Source organism: Populus alba, chromosome 2 (assembly GCF_005239225.2).
Source record: "Populus alba chromosome 2, ASM523922v2, whole genome shotgun sequence".
NCBI lineage: Eukaryota > Viridiplantae > Streptophyta > Magnoliopsida > Malpighiales > Salicaceae > Populus > Populus alba.
In genome coordinates, this window is record NC_133285.1 from 8,328,663 (window position 1) to 8,351,294 (window position 22,632).

Here is a 22,632-nt window from a genome sequence, read left to right on the forward strand (position 1 = left end):
GAAACTTGTCGGTCTGGCAGTGGCTGGCTAGAAGGATCTTGAGGAGGAACTTGAAAAGACAATTGAAGATGCGATAGAAAATGAGAAGGAAATAATAAATGGAAGGGGAAGGGAAAAGATGTACCGCTAATGAATTAATAATTTCAAGCTTCTGAACTGCACACCAGAAGTTTCAGTTTTGTCCATCCAAAAAGTTCCAACACAAGCATAAAAGGAAGATCGAATCTAGCGGTAGTGGGGAACCTGACTGTTTTGAGTTTGAGATTTCATTTACAGAGGTGTTAGAACTATTTCAATAAACCCTAGTTATCATATAAAAACTACTACTACACTGATATACATTACGGTAAACCCCCATCTGTTATATGGGAGAAAAACAATTGCTACTCAATCTGGATGCCCTTCCTCCTCCTGCTATACCCGGAGTTCGACAACTGCTTCCCCTGCAATCGAAATCAAACACATTCAGATTGAATCGCGACTGAAAATGCATCCATCAGTTCTAAATATCATCAACAGTGAGCTAACCAAATGGCTCCCTACCACTTTCATCTTGAATTTTATGTGACTGGATAAACCTTCATTAACTTTAAGGACTGGTTATTTATCAACATCCAACAGATTCAGCTAGAACGCTGAACCTGAAAATAAAGCCCTCTTTTTTATCATTCTAATAGCCAGAAAATGAGACCAGGCTATGACTTGGCTGTTCTTCACACAGGGTACTGTTGGGGGAACCTTTTGAAGTCATCTCACGGTTTATGAAACAGAAAACTGGTGCAAATTACCTAAATCAGTGAAACTCATGATGGTAGCACCAAATTTGTTATTCCTCGGATTCTGGCAAGCATTGAAGCATCCAGAACCTTTAGATAAAGAAATCAGTCACCCTCTATTTTCACCCTTTTCCCTCAGTTAATAGCTCCCTGCCCACCAAATAGATGCTCACAATAGGTAAACGGATTCATTCTTTTTTATTAGCATGGGTAATTGGATTAAAATTTACAGCATTGCGAAGACAGCACGAGTCATTGGAAAAAAATTAATAGCATTGAAAGACTCAAAATTTAAAAAATAATTGCAAGTTGCTCTAGTACTTTACCATGCATTCTCTTGACAAAGCGTTCAAATTCCAAGAAGGTTTGTCTCTCCATTAGAAGCGGGCTGAGCCTAAGGTGAGTAAAGGACAAAAAATGCCTTCCATCTGGATCATTCAATGGTTTGGCGTTATCCAGAATCTTGTTATATGTGACCCTATCATGGCATGGAAGAGCGTTCTCGCTGGCAATTGGAATGCCAACTTCCCACGCAGCATTCAGCACCTGAAAGAGACGGTTAGAATGCTCATAGACACACTTTCAAACCAGCGTATCTGAAGCAAGATATAGCATTATGTTCATCCAAAATTTTTATATAGGCGGAAAAAAAAGGGCTTTTGTAAAGACGACCTATTTTTCTAAAATGACAGGCTCAATTTAGGAAATGTTGAAGCTGAGCAGTAGGTTTCTTACTTGCCATACTAATCCCTCAGGATCTGCAGGTGCCTCTGCAAAGTCCACTTGCTGGTCTCCCATCCGTGATTCAGAACACGAGAAGTTCAAAGCAGCTTTATGCTTCTTTAGCATTGTTGCAATTGCAGCATAGCCATCACGATTGCATGGGTTGTAGAACCCAGCAGTTAATTCAGCAGCATGACTGGCTGTCTTGTACCACCAATGAATACCTGATAGCTGCTCGCCAATTAAAATGTAGCAAACAGAGTGGATCAAGCATTAACTATTTAAATAACTTTTAGACGAAGTTTTCAAATTCAAAATGCATTTTGAAGTGAGCATGAACAAATATCTTAAATGAGCATAAAATTAGAACCAAAGCAGTTAAATAGAGAAAGACAAAAAATTCTAGATAGCTATCTTAGATAAACAAGCCTCAAAATTAGAAGAAATTTCTGGAAAGCTGACTCACCTTCACAGCAATTTGAGTGCCTTCGAAAGCTAACTTTGCCAAAGAAAGTACCCGATCACCATGATCAATTAAAATCCTAGTATACCAATTAAGGAAGAACCTGCCATAATACCCATCATAGTCCCCTCCATCACAGAAGAAACCAGTTTCATGTGGCTGGGAGTTATAGAAACCAGCATTATCCGGTCCCCTAGCCCAGAAAGGATGTCCCCTTGCTTCTGCTGTCTTCTTTAAGCTTTTCAGCAAATACTGATCATAACACTGCAAATAAGGGCCTTTTTTTTTTAACCATGCTGAGATAATAAAAGATAAATTGACATGACAAGTTGAGAAAATAGATGAAAGAATCAAGCAATCAATTCACATAATGTGGAGCAACCAATTTACTAATGGTAATAATTGTTTTCTCATTACTAGTTACAACATAGAAAATTGAGAACAAGCCAAATTGCAAAGTATATTTTTAAGCTAACTGGTTTCTTAAAATCTATGAACTCTGCTAAACATTCAAGTCCAACTCCACTTCTCTGAAGTACCATGACAAAATGGGCATACAAATCAGAAAATCAACTTGTGTCCAAGTCACCCCTGGAAAGACATTGTAAATTGACTTCTATTTTCAGTTTTTGCATTTCGAAGAAGAGAAAAGAAGAGAGGCTGCATGGTGTTGGAAAAACAGTACTGCCTCAGCAGCAACTCTCAAGGCCAGAAGCATTGTGAGCGCAAATGTTGGAAGCCATCAGCAAGTTTGCATGTATGGATTTTGTGTGTTGCAAACCTCAAAGATCAAAGTAACTTGTAAAGTTGTAGCAAGCAAATATGGATGATGAAAGCTTACATCAGTAAGAAAGAAGATCGCTAAAATTACATAGCTAAAAGATTACCTGAAATTCACCAATGCCAGGATATCTCCAGCCATGCTTCACCGGACAAGATGGGTACCGTAGCTCCCCACAAGGACCAAGTCCAACTTCAACCATGGAGATGATACCATCAGTAAAAAATTCATCAAATTCTGCTCGGAAGCTTCTCATGTAGTCAAAGTACACCTACATTAGTTAACCATAGAGATAAAACACCAAATTTACTGGCCTCAAAAAATAATCTGGCTCAAATTCCCATATTACATGAAAGCAACAGATCAAATCACCTATGTTCTGATCATTGCAATTAGGAACACACATAAAATCCAGTTTTGAATTCAGCATCATATACATTCAATATGTTAGCCATAACCAAAACAGCAACTTCAAAAATATAATTAAATGGAATAATTTATCCTTGTAGTTAGCTTATGCAGGTGTCTAAGAAAATTCAATGATTATCACAGAAGCCGATATTGATGTGGATACTTGCAAAGAGTGACAGAAAAGCTTATATGTATCAACCATACACTAGCTTATAATTCCGTAAGGCCTGACAGACACAGCAGGATGTACCTCAACAGCAGTACGGCCTCTTAACACTCGTTCTTTGTCGATTCCCCATGAAAGACATTCTGGGTTGCGCCTGCCTTCTCTATCAGTGAAGAAAATGTCAGGATTACTTCGTCCAATTTCTGCCACCCAATGTGGCAAGGGAATACACACATCATCACCAACATTGCCTCCACATTCATGAAATGACATCACAGCCTGAGGTAAAAAATCAGTAAAACAAGTTGAACTCATCCAGAAGGAATCTTCAAGAGTGTTGAGACAAACTACTACAGCTCAATCAGCAATGAGTTGGTATGGTATGTTTAGATGAAGATACTATCATAACAAACATTTCAATACTTCTTAGAATCTTAAAAGTTAAATAAACCCTGTGAAAACACCATCCCTTCTTAACAGAAACATCATATAACCTGTTAATAAATTTGGCTGTACTCAGTCACAATTATTGTTTAATCATAACATTAAAAAAAAAACAGAGAATAATAATAAAGAGAATGAAATACTCCACAGCCAATATCAGCTCCCAAGCTGTGGGGATTTGCAATCTCAAACCTAAATGTATCAACCATCTCCCTTCATAGACAGGAAGCCACCGAAACACATGGATGTATACTTGACCACACCTTCATTAGTGCCTGGCTTCATGACAGTTTCAACAACTTCAGTCTTATGCATTTAAGTCCCCCAACCATCGCCCATTCATTAGCCTAAAGATATTGTTTTGCCATTTAATGAAATTAGCTCCTATCAAGATCATCATAGTAAGGTCCTTAAATTTGATCTGTGAATAATCTCCCAGCTATGATCCATCAACATGCTTAGTCACACACATGCTCATATCATTGACAGTATGATCAACAGCAACAACCTGCTCAGTTTCCCACACACTTGAAAAATATCTGATCTCATAATATTGCAGAATCCAGGGCATTGTATCAACATCACCAACATCCACATGTGTGGATGCATTCATAAACAATCTATGAAGTGGTGTACCATAGAAAGGGAGGTTGCTAAGAAAAACCAACGATTAGCATTAATTTTATGTCCAGAATGCGGGAGAGCATGAGCTATGATACAGGATAACAAGTTTCAAAAAGCACTCACCTGTAACTTAAGCTTAAGTTCACGCACCATCTGGAAGAGCCTACTGTACCCACTCCAGTTATACTCCTGAGGAGTGTGAGCCTCTACTATGCCCCACCAGCAGTCAACCATAATGCCATCAACATTGGCAGATTTCAAGACCTTGAGCTGCTTCAGTAGGTCATCTGGATCAACCAGCTCACATTTCATATTTACGACACCCAACTGACACCAACAAATTATGGCACATAAAAATGAATTTGATTAGAACTTGCATAGATCTCACATTTGGCATCAAGGTTAGATTGAGAACAACATATCAATGAAAATATTGTATCTTTCATAAAAAGTCTGAACTCTGAGCAGAAATAAAAATAGGATAGCACACATCTCCAAAATTAACTGTTCGGAAAAATAGGATTGATTAACTCACTGGTAACATCACATAAACTGGTATGAATGGAGTGCCAGCAAAATCCCGCTCTGGTAGCTTTGGAATTGGAGGTATGTCAACAATCTATGAAAAAAGAGAGTAGAGAGTTGAAAAATGCATGAAATTAAACTCGTCTAGAACAACCAAGTTTTGTTAGAAAATTAACTTGTACTCTCGATTCCTTGACTGAAAACAAGTTCTACAAATGTACAAAATTGTGCTCCACTGCTATTCAAAAGGTTGGCTAATTTAGTTATGTCTAACGTGTAATGTGCAAGATATACGTAGAGTAAAGAAAAAGCAACAGCACAAATTTTTTCAGCGTTCAAAGTTAACTAGGAGGTTACAAACATTCAACTTGAGAACAACATTTATTAGAATATCCAGTGATGGGTATTTCAGCACAAATAGAGTACAAAAGAATTCCATAGTACCTGCTTGTCATTTATGGTGTCCATGGAACCACCAATATGGAGATCGCTCTCTGTTTGCTCTCCTCCCTCCCCCACCACTGCTGGGATCTGTGGCTGAGTGCTTGATGATAGATCATAAGGTGAGGGATTGGGCATAAAAACACCTTTCATACGGCATGTATTGTACTCAACCGAGGTCTGATAACCAGGAGAGACTCCTCTAAGGGAAGCCGGTGGAGTCTGTTGTGACACCAGATGAGAAGAAGATGATGTTACTGCAGCAGAAGTGCCACCCGCAGGCCTTGAGCCCTGCTGCAAAAAATTCAAGAATATAGCCATTCCCTCTAGATTGTACTAAGATCCATTTGAAGCAAGAATCAAGGAATGAAAACGAGGTACCATGATCAACCCAACCTCTTCAAAGCCATGAGTAATAACAATTTAATGCGAGTTCTCATCAGTTATCACTAACATTTAAATAACAAATCAAACAAAGGCTTTGTACTTGAGAGATAAGCACCTGAGATCTTGAAGGGAAGGTAGTTCCATCTGGAAGAACAACCCAGCCAGCTTCCCTAGCCAAAGCAGCAATTACATCATTTATGTCAGCTCTAACTCTAAGATTGTAATTCCCGTGCCTCCTTAATCCTGCCAAGATCCTTGCTGTGATTGCCCTCCGGTGTCGCTCTCTTAGCTTTGTCCTCTCCTTTTCTTCAAGCGGTCTAGACCTCCGAGCTCCTCCTGCTGGAGTGGTAACCTGCTCTTGAAATTGCTGTTGATGTTGAAACTGACTATCACTACTGTTTGATGCCATCCCTCCACCCACTCCTGCCATAATCTGTGCAGCAATATTCTTCCCTCCATTTTCTTCATCTTCATCATCTTCCTCTTTAACGTCCATGTCCATTTCTTCGTCATCATCTTCTTCACTTGTTCCTATTAATTTTTGGATATCTGTTGCCATTCTCTCTCTTCCACGACCAAATGTCTAGGACTTAGTCATTGAATACTTCTACGGTGACAAAGGCCATCATTTCCACTATGAGTATCCATGTATCTGAAAAGCTACCGTTTTTCAAATAATGCAGACAGTAAACCAAAAAAAAAAAACATGTGCTAGTCTCATATTCGACTTCCCTGGCAACAATGAAAAACTTAAGAGTTATGACCCAAACATACTCAATGAATAATAGACAAAGAAGGAAAAAGAAAGTTTTTTTTACAATTTAAGCCTTTATTAGAAACTTTTATAGTGTTTTCAACTGCATATAAGCCAAGAAGACAAATGCCTCCGCTACATTATCCTTAACGCTACATTTGGCATAAACATGTAAGTTTTCTCATTCCTGTTCTTCAATAAAAAAAAAAAAATTGACAACTATTTTTGTTTCAAGTGAAGGGAAAAATAGAAATAAAAAGCAGAATAATCAAAAAATTAATTTCTTTCTCGGCAACCAAACAAGTAGGAGACCAATTGTCTCACTATAAATTAACAGCAGAACTTCAATAAAAAAAAAAATTAGCACTTTTCTACAAATAAACTCGACAATCACCTTCTTGTAACAGTCTTCCGCACATTTCAGCGTAAAAATCCCGCAAAAACTTCACCTTTTGCTTGCTAACACTTCAAATTCCCCTCTATTTCTCCATTTCCAACTCAATATACTTTTCCAGCTTTTACGCCAACAAATTCACAAACCTTGTCACCTTATATCTGCTTCATAACAACAGATCCATCTACCTCTCTTGAAACCCTAACTTCGCCGACCACCGGAGAACCTCCGGTGCGTTTCACGGCCACTCTCCAAAGCCTAATTAAACACAGAGTTCCGCAAGAAAGCGAGAAATTCGAATTTTTCCCGGCGAGTGGAGGTAGCGGACGGTGAATGTGAAAGGGAGAGTAAGGAGGCGCGTGTGGAGATGTGTGTTTGCGTGCGAGGGTTAGGGTTTCGCGCGTGTGGAGAGGCTCGAGCGTGTTTTGTGTGTGTGTGTGTTTTGGTTTGACACGGATGGGGCGTGTGTAGTTAAGCTCGTAAGGGGATGCGGGAGACACGAATAGCACGTGCCGAAAGTTGGCCGAGTTACTCCACACGAGATGTTAGTGTGTTCTTAAGGGGCCCCATCACGTGACCTACATTTGTGGTAAATGGTTACAGACCGGTTATGCAATTGTCTGAAAACTTACGCGGTCTGTCCGATGTTCCGCTCAATGTTACTATATGATGGTAAGAATACAAATAACACAAGGTGGTTATTATGTTTTGCATAGATAAATCATAAATGACACTTAGAACCTATTTTCAGTTGCGGTGTGATTTTTTTTATTTTTAATTAATTTCATAATATTTTTAAATTATTTTAATATGCTGATTTTAAAAATTAAAAAAAAATATTAACACAAGGTGGTTATTATGTTTTGCATAGATAAATCATAAATGACACTTAGAACCTATTTTCAGTTGCGGTGTGATTTTTTTTATTTTTAATTAATTTCATAATATTTTTAAATTGTTTTAATATGCTGATTTTAAAAATTAAAAAAAAATATTATTTTTATATATTTTCAAGTGAAAAATATTTTAAAAAATAACTTCTATCATACTCTCAAACATCTTCTAATAAAACAAGGAATAATACTATTCACCCGGCAATATCCATCCATTCCACTAATGTCAATGATTAGTCTAATTATAGTTTTGAAACTTGACCCGGCCCAACGGGTCGACTCGGGGTTGGAATTAAGCTGGGTTGAAGAAAAAACATGGAAAGGAAAAACCTAGTATGACCCGGCTGACCCGGTAGATTGACCTGGCAATTCAATCAAAAACCCAGTTGTAACCCGTTGATTTTTATTTTTAACTAAAACAACATCGTTTTGATTTTTTTAAAAAAAATTAATTTAGACAATCCGGTGACTCGGTCAAAACCTGGAACCCGTTCTTTGGACCAGGTCAGGTATAAAAACTTTGAGTCTAATCCAACTTATTAAATCCTATTAACATTTATGCCATGTGATTGAAATTATTTAAAACACTAATCCATAATAATAATATTAATCTTTAATATTATATTTGGTCGGTGTCACGGGACAAAGGGAACATATAAAAATATAACGTAAATTTTTTTTGTTAGAAGAATGGAGACACAATTATAAATTAAATTTGTCTATATAATAGTTTTAAAATGAATCTTTATCATTTCACGACAAAAGGAAGAAAAGGAGATGTTCATTTTGTTTTTATTATTTCTATCTCTTTTATCTGTAAGATCAGATTGTCGAAGTCAACTGTAGAAACACAAGAAATACCCATCCAGTAACATAGAGGATGACTATCCATTTTTTTTAAAAAAAAAACCAACATAGCTTCTTCGCAAGAATAAATGGCGACTATAGTTTAATGTTAAAAAAAATGGATATTTTGAACATTTAAAAGCCTACATTGAGCTTCACTGTGAAGCATGTTACATTGGATGTTCTGAACGAACTATAATGTCAATGATTATAGTAAATAGGTTTTGAAGCGTGAAGTTTATTATCTTTAAAATATTAATTATTTCTATTATATTTGATATAGGGTTAGAGTAATATATTTTCAGGATATAGCAAAACTTTAAATTTATAGACAATAACTTCAATAAATTTATTAAAAAGTTCTATTTTATTTTGAATAAATATAAATAAAGAGTTTGTAGAGAAAAATTATGGAGAGAAGAAAATTCTTCCTAGTTAATTTTTACCAATCATTAAACTAGTATTTATAAATAAAACAACGCCCTTTTAAATCAATGTATTTGTAATATTTAAAGACACACCTTTATAGACCAATATGTTTATAGAGTTTAAATGCGTATTTCTTCATACCAATATATTTGTAGAGTTTAAAAAGCAATTCTTTATTCAAATTATTTGAACAATTTGACATGAGGCGTCATGTATAATTATTATATTAATTAATTCTAGAATTTTAATTAATTAACTTAAATTAGTTTATTCCAATAATAATAATAATAATCATTCATGTTTCCCTCACATTATAAGACACAACAAAACATTTTACCTTTTTAATATGGGATAAAGTTTCTCTTTAACAACTTAATATATAAGCTATATTTTAACAATAATCCCCCACTTAGCTTATAATATTAGATGATATCGTGTTTCATGTATAAAAGAATGTAACTTTATATTTAAATCTCCCTTTAGTATAAACATTTCAAAACTCTAAACAAATCATGATGGCAAAAAAAGCTTATATTAGGATTTCATTCAATAGAATTGAAAGTACTACACACATGATTCAATTAATCCAAAATACAAGTTCACTATTATTTTAGCACTAATATGTCCTTGTTTTACTTCTTGAATTCATGAATATTTACAAAATTTTCTAAACTTTTGTTGAAGCAACATCACTTCATATGTTCATGTAAGTTAAATTTCCTTCTTACATTAAAAGATTTCATTGAAATTCTCTTCCTACATTGAAATTTCCTCCCATTTATTTGGAATATATTTTGCACACCTTATATTTATTATTGTTATTACTCTCTTTTATGACCTCTTGATCTTGAAATGAGTGTCGTGAATCCTTAATAAGGATCTATTGAGGAGTCTTTGTGTGTGAACACACGAAAATCAAATTGTTTTTTGCAAGATAGTTGCATTGCTAGTGCTGACTGAGTTGTCTACTTTTAAGACTTTGTTAGAGCAATTCTAAAATCATCGTCGCATGAGACTACTTGAATTTGGTAAAAGGGGTACACACCTTGTATTTGGATTTATTTTTTGCTCAATTTGAAGGTTTGTAGCTCCACATTTATTTGTTCAAAGGTGTCAACCTAATTAACCCTAAATTTGAAAATCGAGTGATGGCTGATCAGGAACAAGATGTTAGGAACTTCCATGAAAAAATTATGATGTAAACATTTACTTTCATAGAAATAGGGTTGTAGAAGGGATGTTCCTCTTCCATTTGAAAAAAACCTCATGTCATTTGTGAACTGCCAAGGAAGAAAATGAACAGAGGCTGAACGACGCGTCATCTATATTAAACCCTAAAAATTAGGGTTTTGATTTTGAGATTTAACAAAGTTTCAATTTAGTCCATATTCTTCCAATTATGTCACATGCATCCTTAATTGACACAAAAATCTTTTTAATTGCATGCAATTTAAACCCTATTAAACTCAAATATCAGCCCTTAAGTTGGTCTCTTTTTTCATTGATCTTTGGTTCTGTATTTATACATTTTGACCATTAATTGACCAACAAACTTCAAATTTCTTTAATTTGACCCCTGATTTGGTCAATTTCAACCCTATATTCACGCGTCCATTTCAATTTGGTTTTTGGTTTTAGATTTCTTTAATTAAGTCCCTAATTGCTTATTAAACTTCAATATTTATGCACCCTTAATTGACATAAAAAACTTTTTAATTGCATGCAATTTAACCCGACTCAAATATCAGCCCTTAAGTTAATCGTCTTTTTCATTGATCTTTGATTCTAAATTTATACATTTTGACCCTTAATTGACCAACAAACTTTCAATTTCTTTAATGTGACCCCCAATTTGGTCAATGTCAACCCTATATTCATGTGTCTTTTTTAATTTGGTTCTTGGTTTTAGATTTCTTTAATCAAGTCCCTAATTGCCCATTAAACTTCAATATTTATGCAATTATGACTCTGATTTAACCAAATTAACTCATAAAAATTACAATCCGACCCCTAGACTTTAATCTCTTCCAATTAAAGCCTAATTTGACTTTTAAAAATCAATATTTCATGCAATTAAGCCCTTAATAAATTCAAATAAACCTAGAAAAAATATAATTGACAACCAATTTTGAAACTTCCTTCTCAAATTGAATTTTCTTTCTTAGTAGGACCTTCATTAGTAAGAAATATACTATCGAATTTTTTTTCTAAGCTTGTATATTTGATCTTTTTCAACCAGTCTTCGGTAATTTCCTGGGCATTCTACTATGCTCATCTCACTAATATTTATTTTTTACCAATATTTTTTTGATTTTTTTTTTCTCTTTTCCTTTTTTCTAAATTTTTTTTGTTTATGTGTAGCCCCAAAATGGGTAATAACAACCTTTAAGAGTTTAAGTGAAAAATTTTTGGTTAAAATTAAAATGGGTAATATTGAATATTTTTCTTCCTCTTTTCTACTTTTCTCGTTTTTCTTCGATTTATTTATTTATGAATTTTAATTTTTAAAATTTGTTTTATTCAAACCCAACAATAAAAATTTATGAGAATAAAATAAAATAAAAAATCATTAAATTGTTGGCCTCGTTCTCTATTCAGTGTCTCCTTAAAAGAAGGTAAAAAATGTTTACTTATTTGTGTTCTTGAGATAAAAAAAAAAAAAAATTATTTCATCTTTGTCTCTGCTAACCAAAGCTTTATTGTAAACTCTTTATCTTCATTTGTAAATTTTATGTTTTGAAGAGGTTTTTTAATTTGATGGAAAAAATATAATATTTAATATAAAATTATTTTTTTAAAATTAATATTTTTTTTATATTTTCAAACATTGTAATATGTTGAAATAAAAAATAATTTTTTAAAATTAAAATAAAATTATTTTAAAATAAAAAACACTCTAAAAAAATACTATTATAATTTAAAAATCCTCAAAAGACAAACCCACAAGCTGGGCATTCATGTTCCTCACATGTGGGCTGCGTTCATGTTCCTTACATGTGGGAACGTTCTTAATGATGAGAATGTGACAGCTAGCTACACAGCCTCCGTTAAAAAGAGAGTTTTCAAATTTCATGCGCGAAGAAATGTACGAATTACAGTAGGACCAAACAGCAAGTCTCTTGCCCGCCCATTGCTATGCCAGCTGTGCAAGTGACTACAAACGTAAATCCCTTGTCCGTGACTGGGACAGATCACACAGGTTGTTGTTGAGGTCCCAAGTCCATCCAATGTAAAAGACAAGAAAAACGGATTTTCATATATATATATATATATTGTACTTAACCATGTCGCAAACAAAATATGGTCACGTTCTTCCCGCCTTTTGGACCCTCTCCAAATTATGTATATCTATAGCTCCTTGCAATTAAACACTTACTTGCAGCCAAAATATGGTTTTGATAATTTAATTGCAAGAATTTATAATTTATTTATTTATTTTGGAGTTTGATCATGTCGCAAACAAAAATGGTCGTGTTCTTCCAGCCTCTTGGCCCCTCTCCACTAATTAATGTATCCATAGCTCCTTCCAGCCTCAGCGAGGTGATGGAAATCGATCTCTTACTTGTTTGTGAGAAATGACTTATTCTGATTCCCTTCAATATTTCATCAACCACTCTCTTCTTCTTCTTCTTCTTCTCTTGTTGTTGTTCTTGTGCATATATTTCTACTTCTCCCAATATATCATCCCCTCTGTGCACCACTGATTTATACATTTTTCCCACAAAATTCTCCTTGAAAAAAATCTCAATCTTTGCTTTAAAGTTTCAAGCTTTTGAATTTGAAGTCCATTAAAGATCATCAATTTCCATTAAAGAAAGTCATTATACAATCTGAATCCAATTTCTTTGAAACCACAAAAAGATCACTTCTTGAGGGTAGATAAAAAATTGTTGTTTTGATCAAATATTTAAGATGAATAAATACATAGATTTAGAAATTATTGATTATGATCCAATTTTTTTTTGTTGGTTTTGGGAGGTTGGACCCCGACGACGACTATGACAGAAGTTGATAGCTAGGGTTCTATGTTTGAAAAAAAAAAGTGGTATTTTTTTTTAATTCTAACATAATAAAAGTTCTTTAGTAAGAGTAGAAGTAATATAAACTATGAAATATAAACTATAATTTTTTTAAAATAAAAATAATGTAAAAAATAACTAAATTATAGTAAATCTTATATATATATATATATATATATATATATATATATCAAGCACTTGAAATTGTAGCTAAATTACTTGCCCGGTGCTCGCGCTTCGCCGCAAAGCTGGATTTTTCTTCTCCTGCAAGAAATGGTGTTCAATTAGACAGAAAAAAAATAGAAAAAGATAATAGATGGGTCAAGTTTAAAAAGAAAAGTGATTAGGGCAGAACCATCACTATGCTATTCCGGTGAACAATATCTCAGAATACATGGCTACAATGTTTTCACAAGACGAATTAGGTTCGTATATACCATAGAGAGTATCATCCCCCTTGATCATAAATACCTTAATTTATTACCGATATCTAAAAAAATTGATTTATATCTCTATTCCAAAACTTTTACATGCACTTCAAAGTTTAATATTTTATAACATGTACTTGAAATATTCTAATTCCATGCATGTGTTTATAGTACGAATGACTGCTTATCCCAACTAATTCTAAAAAAATATCATGTTCTTGTAATTTTATTTCTAAACTAAAAAAATTCGACCGTAAAATTCTCATTGAATATGTTATTTAAAATTATTTATAGTTTTCTTGTTTGTTAAATGTGTTACACTTATTTCTTATGCTCATATATATATATATATATCTTGAAAATAATATGATACTAACGTATACAAAAATATATAATAATATCTCATAGCTAATCCTTTTTGAATTAGAGGCAGAATGAGCCTATTTAAAAGTGTACATACGATTATTTTTTAAAATATTTTTTGTGTTAAAATATTTTAAAATGATATTTTTTTTTATTTTTTAAAAATTAATTTTAAAATCAGCATATTAAAATGATCCAAAACATATAAAAATTTTATTTTTAATAAAAAAAATAAAATTTTATAAAACATGATTTACATCATATTCTCAAACATTTCTTAATATTTTTAGAACTCTTTGCATGCCTTTGTGGCCTAAAAACAAAAATGCTCGTTCCTCCTAAAGCAATTAATCACCTCTTCGTTCATCGTGTCCTTCAAATTCTCTCCTAACCTGACGCACATTTCTCACCTTCCTCCCCCTCTATCATCCATTTGTAGCCTTTTCAATTCTTTTTTTGGCGCTTGCCTTTCCTCCCTACAATCTTGATGTACATCGAGGATGTTAACAGGCGCCGTCTTCCTTTTTTTCAGTTCTTCAAAATAGCATCGCCTGGCTCCTATCTGGCCACTCCTTACCGATTCCCAGGTGAACATCACTAATTGAGCAACCAAATAGCTACCGAACAACTTAGATAGAGAAACAAGCGCGACCTGAGCGTAGAGAGAGAGAGAGAGAGAGATGAATGAAACAGGAGATGAAAACAAAAGGGAAAGTGTAATGGTATAGGCCTGGACAATGTGGTGTTAGTCATGAAAGGATAAGAACACCCTTGCTGAAGGACAAAAGGAGAAACTTGAGGAACAAGGAAAAAAAAAAAAAGGTTGATAGAGAAGATAATGGCAGTAACACATGAATATACTATATGTCATTATTTAATAAAACATACAAATATTTTTTAGTTCAGTAACAGATACTTTTTGAAAATACATATTTTTTAGTTTGAAAAGTGATTTCTCGAAAATCATTTTCCGAGAAACAAACATAGCCTTAGTTTTAGTTTTTATTTTTTTTAATTAATTCTTCACCCAATCATTTATTTCATCATATACCATAATTAAACATCAATTTCATGTCAATCTAGACAAAAATTTTGGAATTATTCAGGCTAATTTGACTTAACTATTCATTCACAGTGGAGCATAATTTTTCTTCTTCTTCTTCTTGTTCTTTTTTCACATATTTTTCACAGCGGAGCTAATTTGACTCAACTATTAAATAGAAGAGTGCAAATTGCCTACCTAGTCCTTGAGCTCTAGATATGGTCCTTTGTTATTGTACCAAACATGTCGTCTCTCATATAAAAAATTCTCTTTTGAAATAGTAATAGTTCATTATTGGTTAGAATGGTTGACCAGTTCATATCAGCATAACCAATCTATTGACCAGATACTTCTTGATTTCATTGGTGTCCCTAATGGTTGATCAAACGGTCAACTTGTTTGATCGACCGAATTAGACAGTAACCAATTTCATTGTTGCTCTTGTCAATTGGTTGACTAGGTCATTTGGTAATTCTAAATGGTCAACTAGTTTGTATAGCATGTTAGTTATCAATTTAGGCCCTGTTAGTTTACTGGAAAGTAGTTTTTTTTTGGAAAGTGAAGTTCTGGAAAGTGAATTATTTTTTGATGTTTGGTAGTGTAATGGAAAATAAGTTGGAAAACACTTTCCAGTGTTTGGTTATGTCATGAAAAATGAGTTAGAAAATAACTTATTAATGTTTTATTTTTCTTAAGTTTATTAAAATAATGAGGAACAAATCTTACAAATTAAAAAGTTAAATAAGAATGGAATTGAAAAAAATATAAGTTCATAAATTATCTCAAATAAAATAAATAATGATCAAAATAATAGAAATCAAATCTAAAAAATAAAAAAAATAAAAAATAAAGAAATTAATTAACATTTCATAAATTATTTCAAATAAAAAAAGTAACAATCAAAAGAATGAGGACCAAATTTGATAGATAAAAAATTTCAATAAAAAAATTAATAAGGAAAAAATAAATAAAAATGATAAAAATAAAGACCAAAGTTAATATAAGAATTAAATTTTAATAGATGAAATTGAAAAATAAATATTTAAAACAAAATATATATAGCAATCAAAAGTTTGAGGACTAAATTTAATATACTCAGCAAATAATATGACATTTCTAATTTTTTCACAACTTTCAGAAAGTGTTTTTCATCCAAATTTTTCAGGAAAACACTTTTTTGAAAACCAAGCTAAATTTTTTTTTGATTGGAAAGTGTTTTCCGTTGACCAACTTTTTTAATAACAAACAAACACAGAAAAGTTTGAAAAGTGATTTCTCGGAAATTATTTTTCAAGAAACAAACATAGCCTTAGTTTTAGTTTTTTTTTTAATTAATTCTTCACCCAATCATTTATTTCATCATATACCATAATTAAACATCAATTTCATGTCAATCTAGACAAAAATTTTGGAATTATTCAGGCTAATTTGACTCAACTATTCATTCACAGTGGAGCATAATTTTTCTTCTTCTTCTTCTTTTTTCACACATTCTTCATTCATTTAGGAAAAATCACAAGCAAATTGATGAAAAATCCAAGCTTTCTTCACTTTTTTTGTTCTCTTTCTCACCCTAAGAAGCCAAGAAAACTATTTATATGCCATAATTAATTTTTATTTACAATATATTATTATTATGCTATAATTCATGAAGTTTTTTGTTTAACCTATTTTGTTTTTACTTAGAAACTCACAATAAGTCGGAAATAGTTTTTCTCTTCTTTTGACTTTGCATCACTGATCTCTAATCAATCTACAAACGTCTCTCCAACGCGTTCATTAAAATAGTAATTCACATGAACATGGCTTTTCACGACCGACGCAACCTCTCCTGAACTTATCTACTACTTGCCGAGTTATGGTTAACGGCACCAAGGATCGAGGAAAGATTTGCTCTTTATTTGAAAATAAAAAAATGAAAAAAACTCATGAGATATACTCATTGACGTTGTTATAGAAAGTTTATTTCATACGTCTTATGACGAATAAAACCGATAAAGTACAATAAAAAGTTAATAGTTTTTAAATTATTTTGATGTTTTTATATTAAAAATAAATTTAAAAATATATATTATTTTAATATATTTTTAAACAAAAAAAACTGCTATCACAGCACCCAATATAAATGTAATTTAATTTAGATACAAAATTTAAATATTTTAATTATTAAATAACTTGATTTATGACATTGAGTTTTTCTTTTAGAAAAAAGAGAGTTGTGGTTTAATATTTGATGACATATAGCAACTAGCAATGTTAATTTAATCAAAACAAATTCACAAATTACTCCATAAAGAATCTCAGGGGGCAGAACTATAAAATTCATCAATGGTATCGAGCTGGAAAGCCAATCCAATCCGCAACTTCAGAAATCGATAAACATGATACAAGCGAAATCCTTTCGTAATCGGAGCACAAGCTATTTTTATTTCGTGGAATAGTATTTTAATGGCATTTCCATGCCATGATAATGCATCGAAGAAGAACAGGGGCATGGGAGATTCTTTTCTAGATTAAACAAAAGATTAATTACCTTGGCCGATAGATTCTTCTCATTAATTGCTCATTAATTTCAGCACTGTGGCCATCCTTCTAACCACAAAAGATGGCACTCCTCCTTAATTGAGATAAAAACAACGCATAGTCCATTCCATTTTTATTAGTTTTTGGGTTTTTTTATTTTTTTATGAGAAGAAAACAATGGTGGCACTGCCACCTATCAAGATAGTGCTGCTTGTATGCTTAGACATATTTGCCAATAAAAAAAACAAGAAAGAAGAGGAGCTTGATTGGTTATAAGGCCATGATTGCCTGACAAATTTCCACGAACAATATTTTGCATTATTGAAGGTAAACAGCCATCTGGGGTCCGCAAAAAAAGTGAGCAGTCAGGCTTTCTTTGTTTGACTAATGTGTTAGAGAGAAGTGTTTCACTTCTGTAAGTTTGAGGTTGGTGTCTGTGTTTGGCAATGGCTCATGTTGTCCAAAGCCAGCAGGCAACACTAGAGAAGCTGAGGAAACAGCTTGCAGTTGCTGTGAGGAGTGTACAGTGGAGCTACGCAATTTTCTGGTCACTGTCAACCAGACAGAAAGGGTACATTAGTTGAACTATTTCACTTTAAACTTTTAAACTACTTCTTTTCTTCTTATAGACGATTCTTTGTTGCAACTCTATTCTTATTTCTCGATTTCCATATCTGGGTTTTCACATTTAATGATAAAAAATACCCTATCCAAGATTAAGAAGAAGAAAAATATTCCCCTTGTCCGCAGTAGAACTTAGAAGATTATGGTTTGCTGCAGCAGATGTTTTTTTTAGTTTTTTTGTACAGAGGAGAGGCTAGAACACGAGAACTCCAGAGGGAGGGGATCCTACTGTCGGCTGTAGAAGTTGACCACTAGAAGTGAATAGACTAACCGTTAGATTTGTTTTCTTTTTCTCCCCACCCCTCATTTACTTAATTTGATAAAAGAAACGATTTTATTGTTGAAGAATGTATGAGAATTAGGGCTGTGAAAGTATTCTTCTTTTAAATAGATAATGCTAGGATAGTTTTAAAGACTCCTCCTTTCTCTTGGGTAACACAATGCAGCATTGAAAATTTAATTGAGATTGCTTTTCATTTATGTCCTTCCATGATTATGCTGAGAAAATACAACATGATCATGTTCTTTTAGGGTACTGGAATGGGGTGATGGGTACTACAATGGGGACATCAAGACCAGGAAAGTTCAAGCCACGGAACTTAAAGCTGATAAAATAGGCTTACAGAGGAGTGAGCAATTGCGAGAACTTTACAAGTCTCTCCTTGGAGGCGATGATGGCCAGCAGGCTAAGAGGTCTTCTCCCGCATTGTCTCCTGAGGATCTGTCAGATGAGGAGTGGTATTACTTGGTGTGCATGTCCTTTGTATTCAATCCTGGTGAAGGGTACTAATCTGTCTTTGTATCCAAGGATCTTCTCATTTTCTATTTGGGTAATGTTGTCATTTAATTATGCTATCAGATGATCATTCTTATTTCTATTTGCTGCACAGGTTGCCAGGAAGAGCACTGGCCAGTAAACAGACCATCTGGTTGTGCAATGCTCAATATGCAGATAGCAAAGTATTCTCTCGCTCTTTGCTTGCAAAGGTTGGTTTCCCTGCTTGAGATCTGTTTCGCATTTAATGCAGATTTCAACTGATCTTAATACCTGTAATGTCTTATACTCTATGGAGGAGAACTGACCTTTCGTTTTTCTGTGTTATGTTTTCTCTATGATCGGACCATCACTGACCTTAGAGTGCATCTATTCAGGTAACAACAGATCTATTTCTTTACGAATACATCATGTTAATGCTATGGACACACTTACACAGACTTGCCCCTGCTTTGGCCTTTGCTGGGAAGGTCTTTGTATAAAAGAAACACATAATTCTAATCTATGCACACACCCACCCACCCATACATGTCCCTGCGTTGACCTTCTCTGTTTGGCCATTTTGCTTTGCTTTACATTGCTATGCGTTCTTTTTACATGTTACTGAAGATAAGCGGTCACAAGATAAGCCAATCTCAGACCTGCTATAATAAGATCTGCATTCTTTTTGCATTGCTATGCATTCCTTTTCTGAAGTATAAACTCCAAGAATCAATGTTGCACCTGGCTGGCATATGATAAGATTTCCGTCGTCCTTAGTGCTTTCAACATTGCTGTCATATACAACTTTGCTTGCTGATTTAAGGAGAAAGCTATGTACCTTAATGGGGTTTTTTTAAAAATCATCATTTGACCTGCTTTGAAATTCGACACCCATAGCCCAATTCACATATTATCAAATACAGATGTGTTATCTTTCTGCTCTAACATCACATGGCTTGTGACTTCAATTTTGCAGACCGTGGTGTGTTTTCCCTATCTTGAGGGAGTGATGGAGCTAGGTGTAACTGAGCTGGTAATTTCCTCTCTGGAAAAATAGATCAATGACTTTCTAATTCAGAATATATGTATATAAGTATGCATGGAATGGAACAGTTTATAAATGCCTTAATTGCGTTCTTGCTTCTCTTCTTGGCTTATTTCAAGGTCACAGAAGACCCCAGTCTCATTCAACATATCAAAGCTTCCTTATTAGATTTCTCAAAGCCTGACTGCTCTGAGAAATCTCCCTCTGCTGCTCATAATGGAGATGATGATGAAGACCCAATGTCTACCAAGATCAGCCATGAGATAGTTGATTCATTAGCTTTGGAGAACCTGTACACCCCAACAGACGATATAGAACTTGAGCAAGAGGGAATTAACGATTTACATGGAAATTTGCATGAAGAATTCAAAAGGAACTCTCCTGATGATTGTTCAGATGGCTGTGAGTACAATCACCAGACTGGAGACTCCATGCATGAAGGTTTAAATGGAGGTGTTTCTCAAGTTCAAAGTTGGCATTTCATGGATGATGAATTCAGCGATGATGTTCTAGATTCTATGAATTCAAGTGAGTGCATATCAGAGGCTGTAGTGAAACAAGGAAAGGCCGTACTCTCTTCCAAGGAAAAAAATGTAACCCGCCTTCAGTCGCAAGTATTTCAAGAAGGAAACCACACAAAGTTGAGCTCCTTCGATCTTGGAGGTGATGATGACTTGCACTACAGAAGAATTATGTGTGTTATTCTGAAAAGTTCAAGTCAGTCAATTGAAAATCCATGTTTCCAAAGTGGAGATCACAAGTCCAGTTTTTTTAGCTGGAAGAAAAGAGCAGTCGATGGCCTTATGCCACGGGTACAACAGAATATGTTGAAGAAGATTTTATTTTCTGTACCTTTGATATATGGTGGCCACTCTCGTAGGTTCGAAAAGGAAAGTGGAGGAACAGATTGTCTCAAGAAATTGGAAGGCTGTGAAACGTGCAAGGAGCATTATAAATCAGATAAACAAAGAGTGAAAGACAAATTTATAGCACTCAGGTCGATGGTTCCTACTATTAGTGAGGTAATTAAATTGCCTTTGTTGGAAATCTTGTTATTATTGAGTCTTTGATAATAATTGGAGTTTTCATAATTCTTTACACTTGTGTTACTGTAAGAAACTGCAATACATTTTTTGAGAGTTGGAGACCAATCTCCAACTTTTAAATATGTATGCTCAACTGATTTTATGCTGGTTTTTCTAATTAGCTACAAAGCATTTATGCATATCTTTTCTCCTCAACAACTTTTATGCTGAATTCTGTAAACTGGCTCTGAGATAATGTTATTTCTGAGAAGTTCATAATTCTGATCCATGAATTTTTATTGATGCTATTCATTAATAAACTCGATCATAATTGTTCAGATTGACAAAGAATCAATCCTCAGCGACACCATTAACTACTTGAAACAGCTTGAATCAAGAGTAGCAGAACTAGAATCTTTCAAAGGCTGGATAGATCACGAGGCAGGACACAGGAGGAGTTACATGGACATGGGAGACCAGACATCAGATAACGACGACATCAAGAGGATTGACAATGGAAAAAGATCTTGGGTAAACAAGAGGAAGGCCCTTGACATTGATGAAGCTAAACTAGAGCTTGATGGGGTTTCTCCCCAAGATGGGATGCCCTTAGATTTGAAAGTATGCACGAAAGAGAAGGAGGTTCTCATTGAGATTAGATGTCCTTACAGGGAGTACATGTTGCTTGATCTCATGGATGAAATCAACAAACTGCAGTTGGATGTGCACTCAGTCCAGTCATCCACTCTTGATGGCATTTTCGCATTGACCCTGAAATCCAAGGTTTGTGCCGAAGATCAATCCAGTTTCTACCTTTCTGCTTATCTTTTGTCTTTCATATGCATTAAGAAATCCATAGCTAAGAAGTGTGAGGTGCACTGACTTCCGATGAGATTAAATATGATGTCTAATGAGTATTGTAATCCAAAACTGGAATAGATTATTACCATTATGAAAAATACTGCCTTTAGAAGAAGCCAGTTGTCACTGAAGTTGTTTCTGATACATACATCGATGCCTTTTTGTTGGAAAAATGCTTTACTCTTATGAACTTGGTTTCAGTTTAGAGGGGCAGCAGTTGCACCAGCAGGGATGATCAAACAAGCACTTCGGAAAATTGCCGGCAAGACTTGAGTCGTCATGTATCAACTGGCACTTGGAGGACTTATCCATTCAGTAGAAATTAGTTCCTAGATTCTCATGTATCATGTAGCAGTAACTGCATGGCCTCGTAACTGCATGGCCTCGTAACTGCACAACTTCAATTTCCCTCTTAACCTTTCTTCCATTATCAAATGTTCAACCTTAGTGCTTGCTAATTAGATCAAGTTGTGACTTGTTAAAAGTGGTGGAGGAATCAAATCTTTCAGCGTAATTTTCCTACCAATTTGGATCTCATTTCAATAAAGTGTTGTTCTTAATGATACCGTTCTATCTGTTGTGCTGCCGATTGATTCTCCAAGTCCATCATCACAAGAGCCAGTATCCCTGTTAAAATGGCAAAAAAAAAAAAAAAAAAAACAAGATGACATCCTGAATAATTAGAATAGGCTAGAAAATTCGAGTAATTGTCATCCTAAATCACACTCAAAGAAATCCCATTGCACCAAAATCTTCAACACTTCAGCAGTAGAGCCATTTGAAATACATTACTGTACAAGAGGAACATGGAACCTTGACTAATGCTATAATTAGAATTCTTAAGTAAACTAGAATTCATTATATATCAGATATTCCTGTAAAATAAGA

The 22,632-nt window shown here is 34.0% G+C and overlaps 2 protein-coding genes across 9 annotated transcripts; one reads left to right on the top strand and one right to left on the bottom strand.

Moving 5' to 3' along the window:
• Nucleotides 1–121: 121 nt before the first annotated feature.
• LOC118057762 (beta-amylase 7) lies at nucleotides 122–7,346 on the bottom strand. Of its 7 annotated transcripts, XR_004689019.2 has the most exons (12): nucleotides 6,890–7,346; nucleotides 5,857–6,393; nucleotides 5,358–5,648; nucleotides 4,924–5,007; nucleotides 4,512–4,715; nucleotides 3,405–3,599; nucleotides 2,850–3,014; nucleotides 1,966–2,226; nucleotides 1,512–1,730; nucleotides 1,103–1,322; nucleotides 789–926; nucleotides 122–443 (listed from the first exon to the last, which is right to left on the bottom strand). XR_004689019.2 is itself a non-coding variant. In XM_035070444.2 (11 exons), exons 2-11 carry the CDS (start codon nucleotides 6,298–6,300, stop codon nucleotides 415–417), a joined length of 2,112 nt encoding a protein of 703 aa, XP_034926335.1. In that variant the 5' UTR covers nucleotides 6,301–6,348; nucleotides 6,890–7,346; the 3' UTR covers nucleotides 122–414. The 7 variants fall into 7 exon arrangements, 6 of the variants coding, with proteins under 6 accessions (XP_034926335.1, XP_034926339.1, XP_034926336.1 ...); XM_035070444.2 differs by lacking the exon at nucleotides 789–926 and having other exon boundaries at nucleotides 5,857–6,348; XM_035070448.2 differs by lacking the exon at nucleotides 789–926 and having other exon boundaries at nucleotides 5,358–5,576.
• Nucleotides 7,347–17,657: 10,311 nt separating this feature from the next.
• LOC118057764 (transcription factor EGL1) lies at nucleotides 17,658–22,407 on the top strand. 2 transcript variants are annotated; one of them, XM_035070449.2, is made up of 8 exons: nucleotides 17,658–18,003; nucleotides 18,588–18,839; nucleotides 18,947–19,043; nucleotides 19,194–19,208; nucleotides 19,790–19,846; nucleotides 19,978–20,880; nucleotides 21,223–21,666; nucleotides 21,951–22,407. In XM_035070449.2, exons 1-8 carry the CDS (start codon nucleotides 17,879–17,881, stop codon nucleotides 22,068–22,070), a joined length of 2,013 nt encoding a protein of 670 aa, XP_034926340.1. In that variant the 5' UTR covers nucleotides 17,658–17,878; the 3' UTR covers nucleotides 22,071–22,407. The 2 variants fall into 2 exon arrangements, with proteins under 2 accessions (XP_034926340.1, XP_034926341.1); XM_035070450.2 differs by having other exon boundaries at nucleotides 17,663–18,003; nucleotides 21,946–22,407.
• Nucleotides 22,408–22,632: the final 225 nt, after the last annotated feature.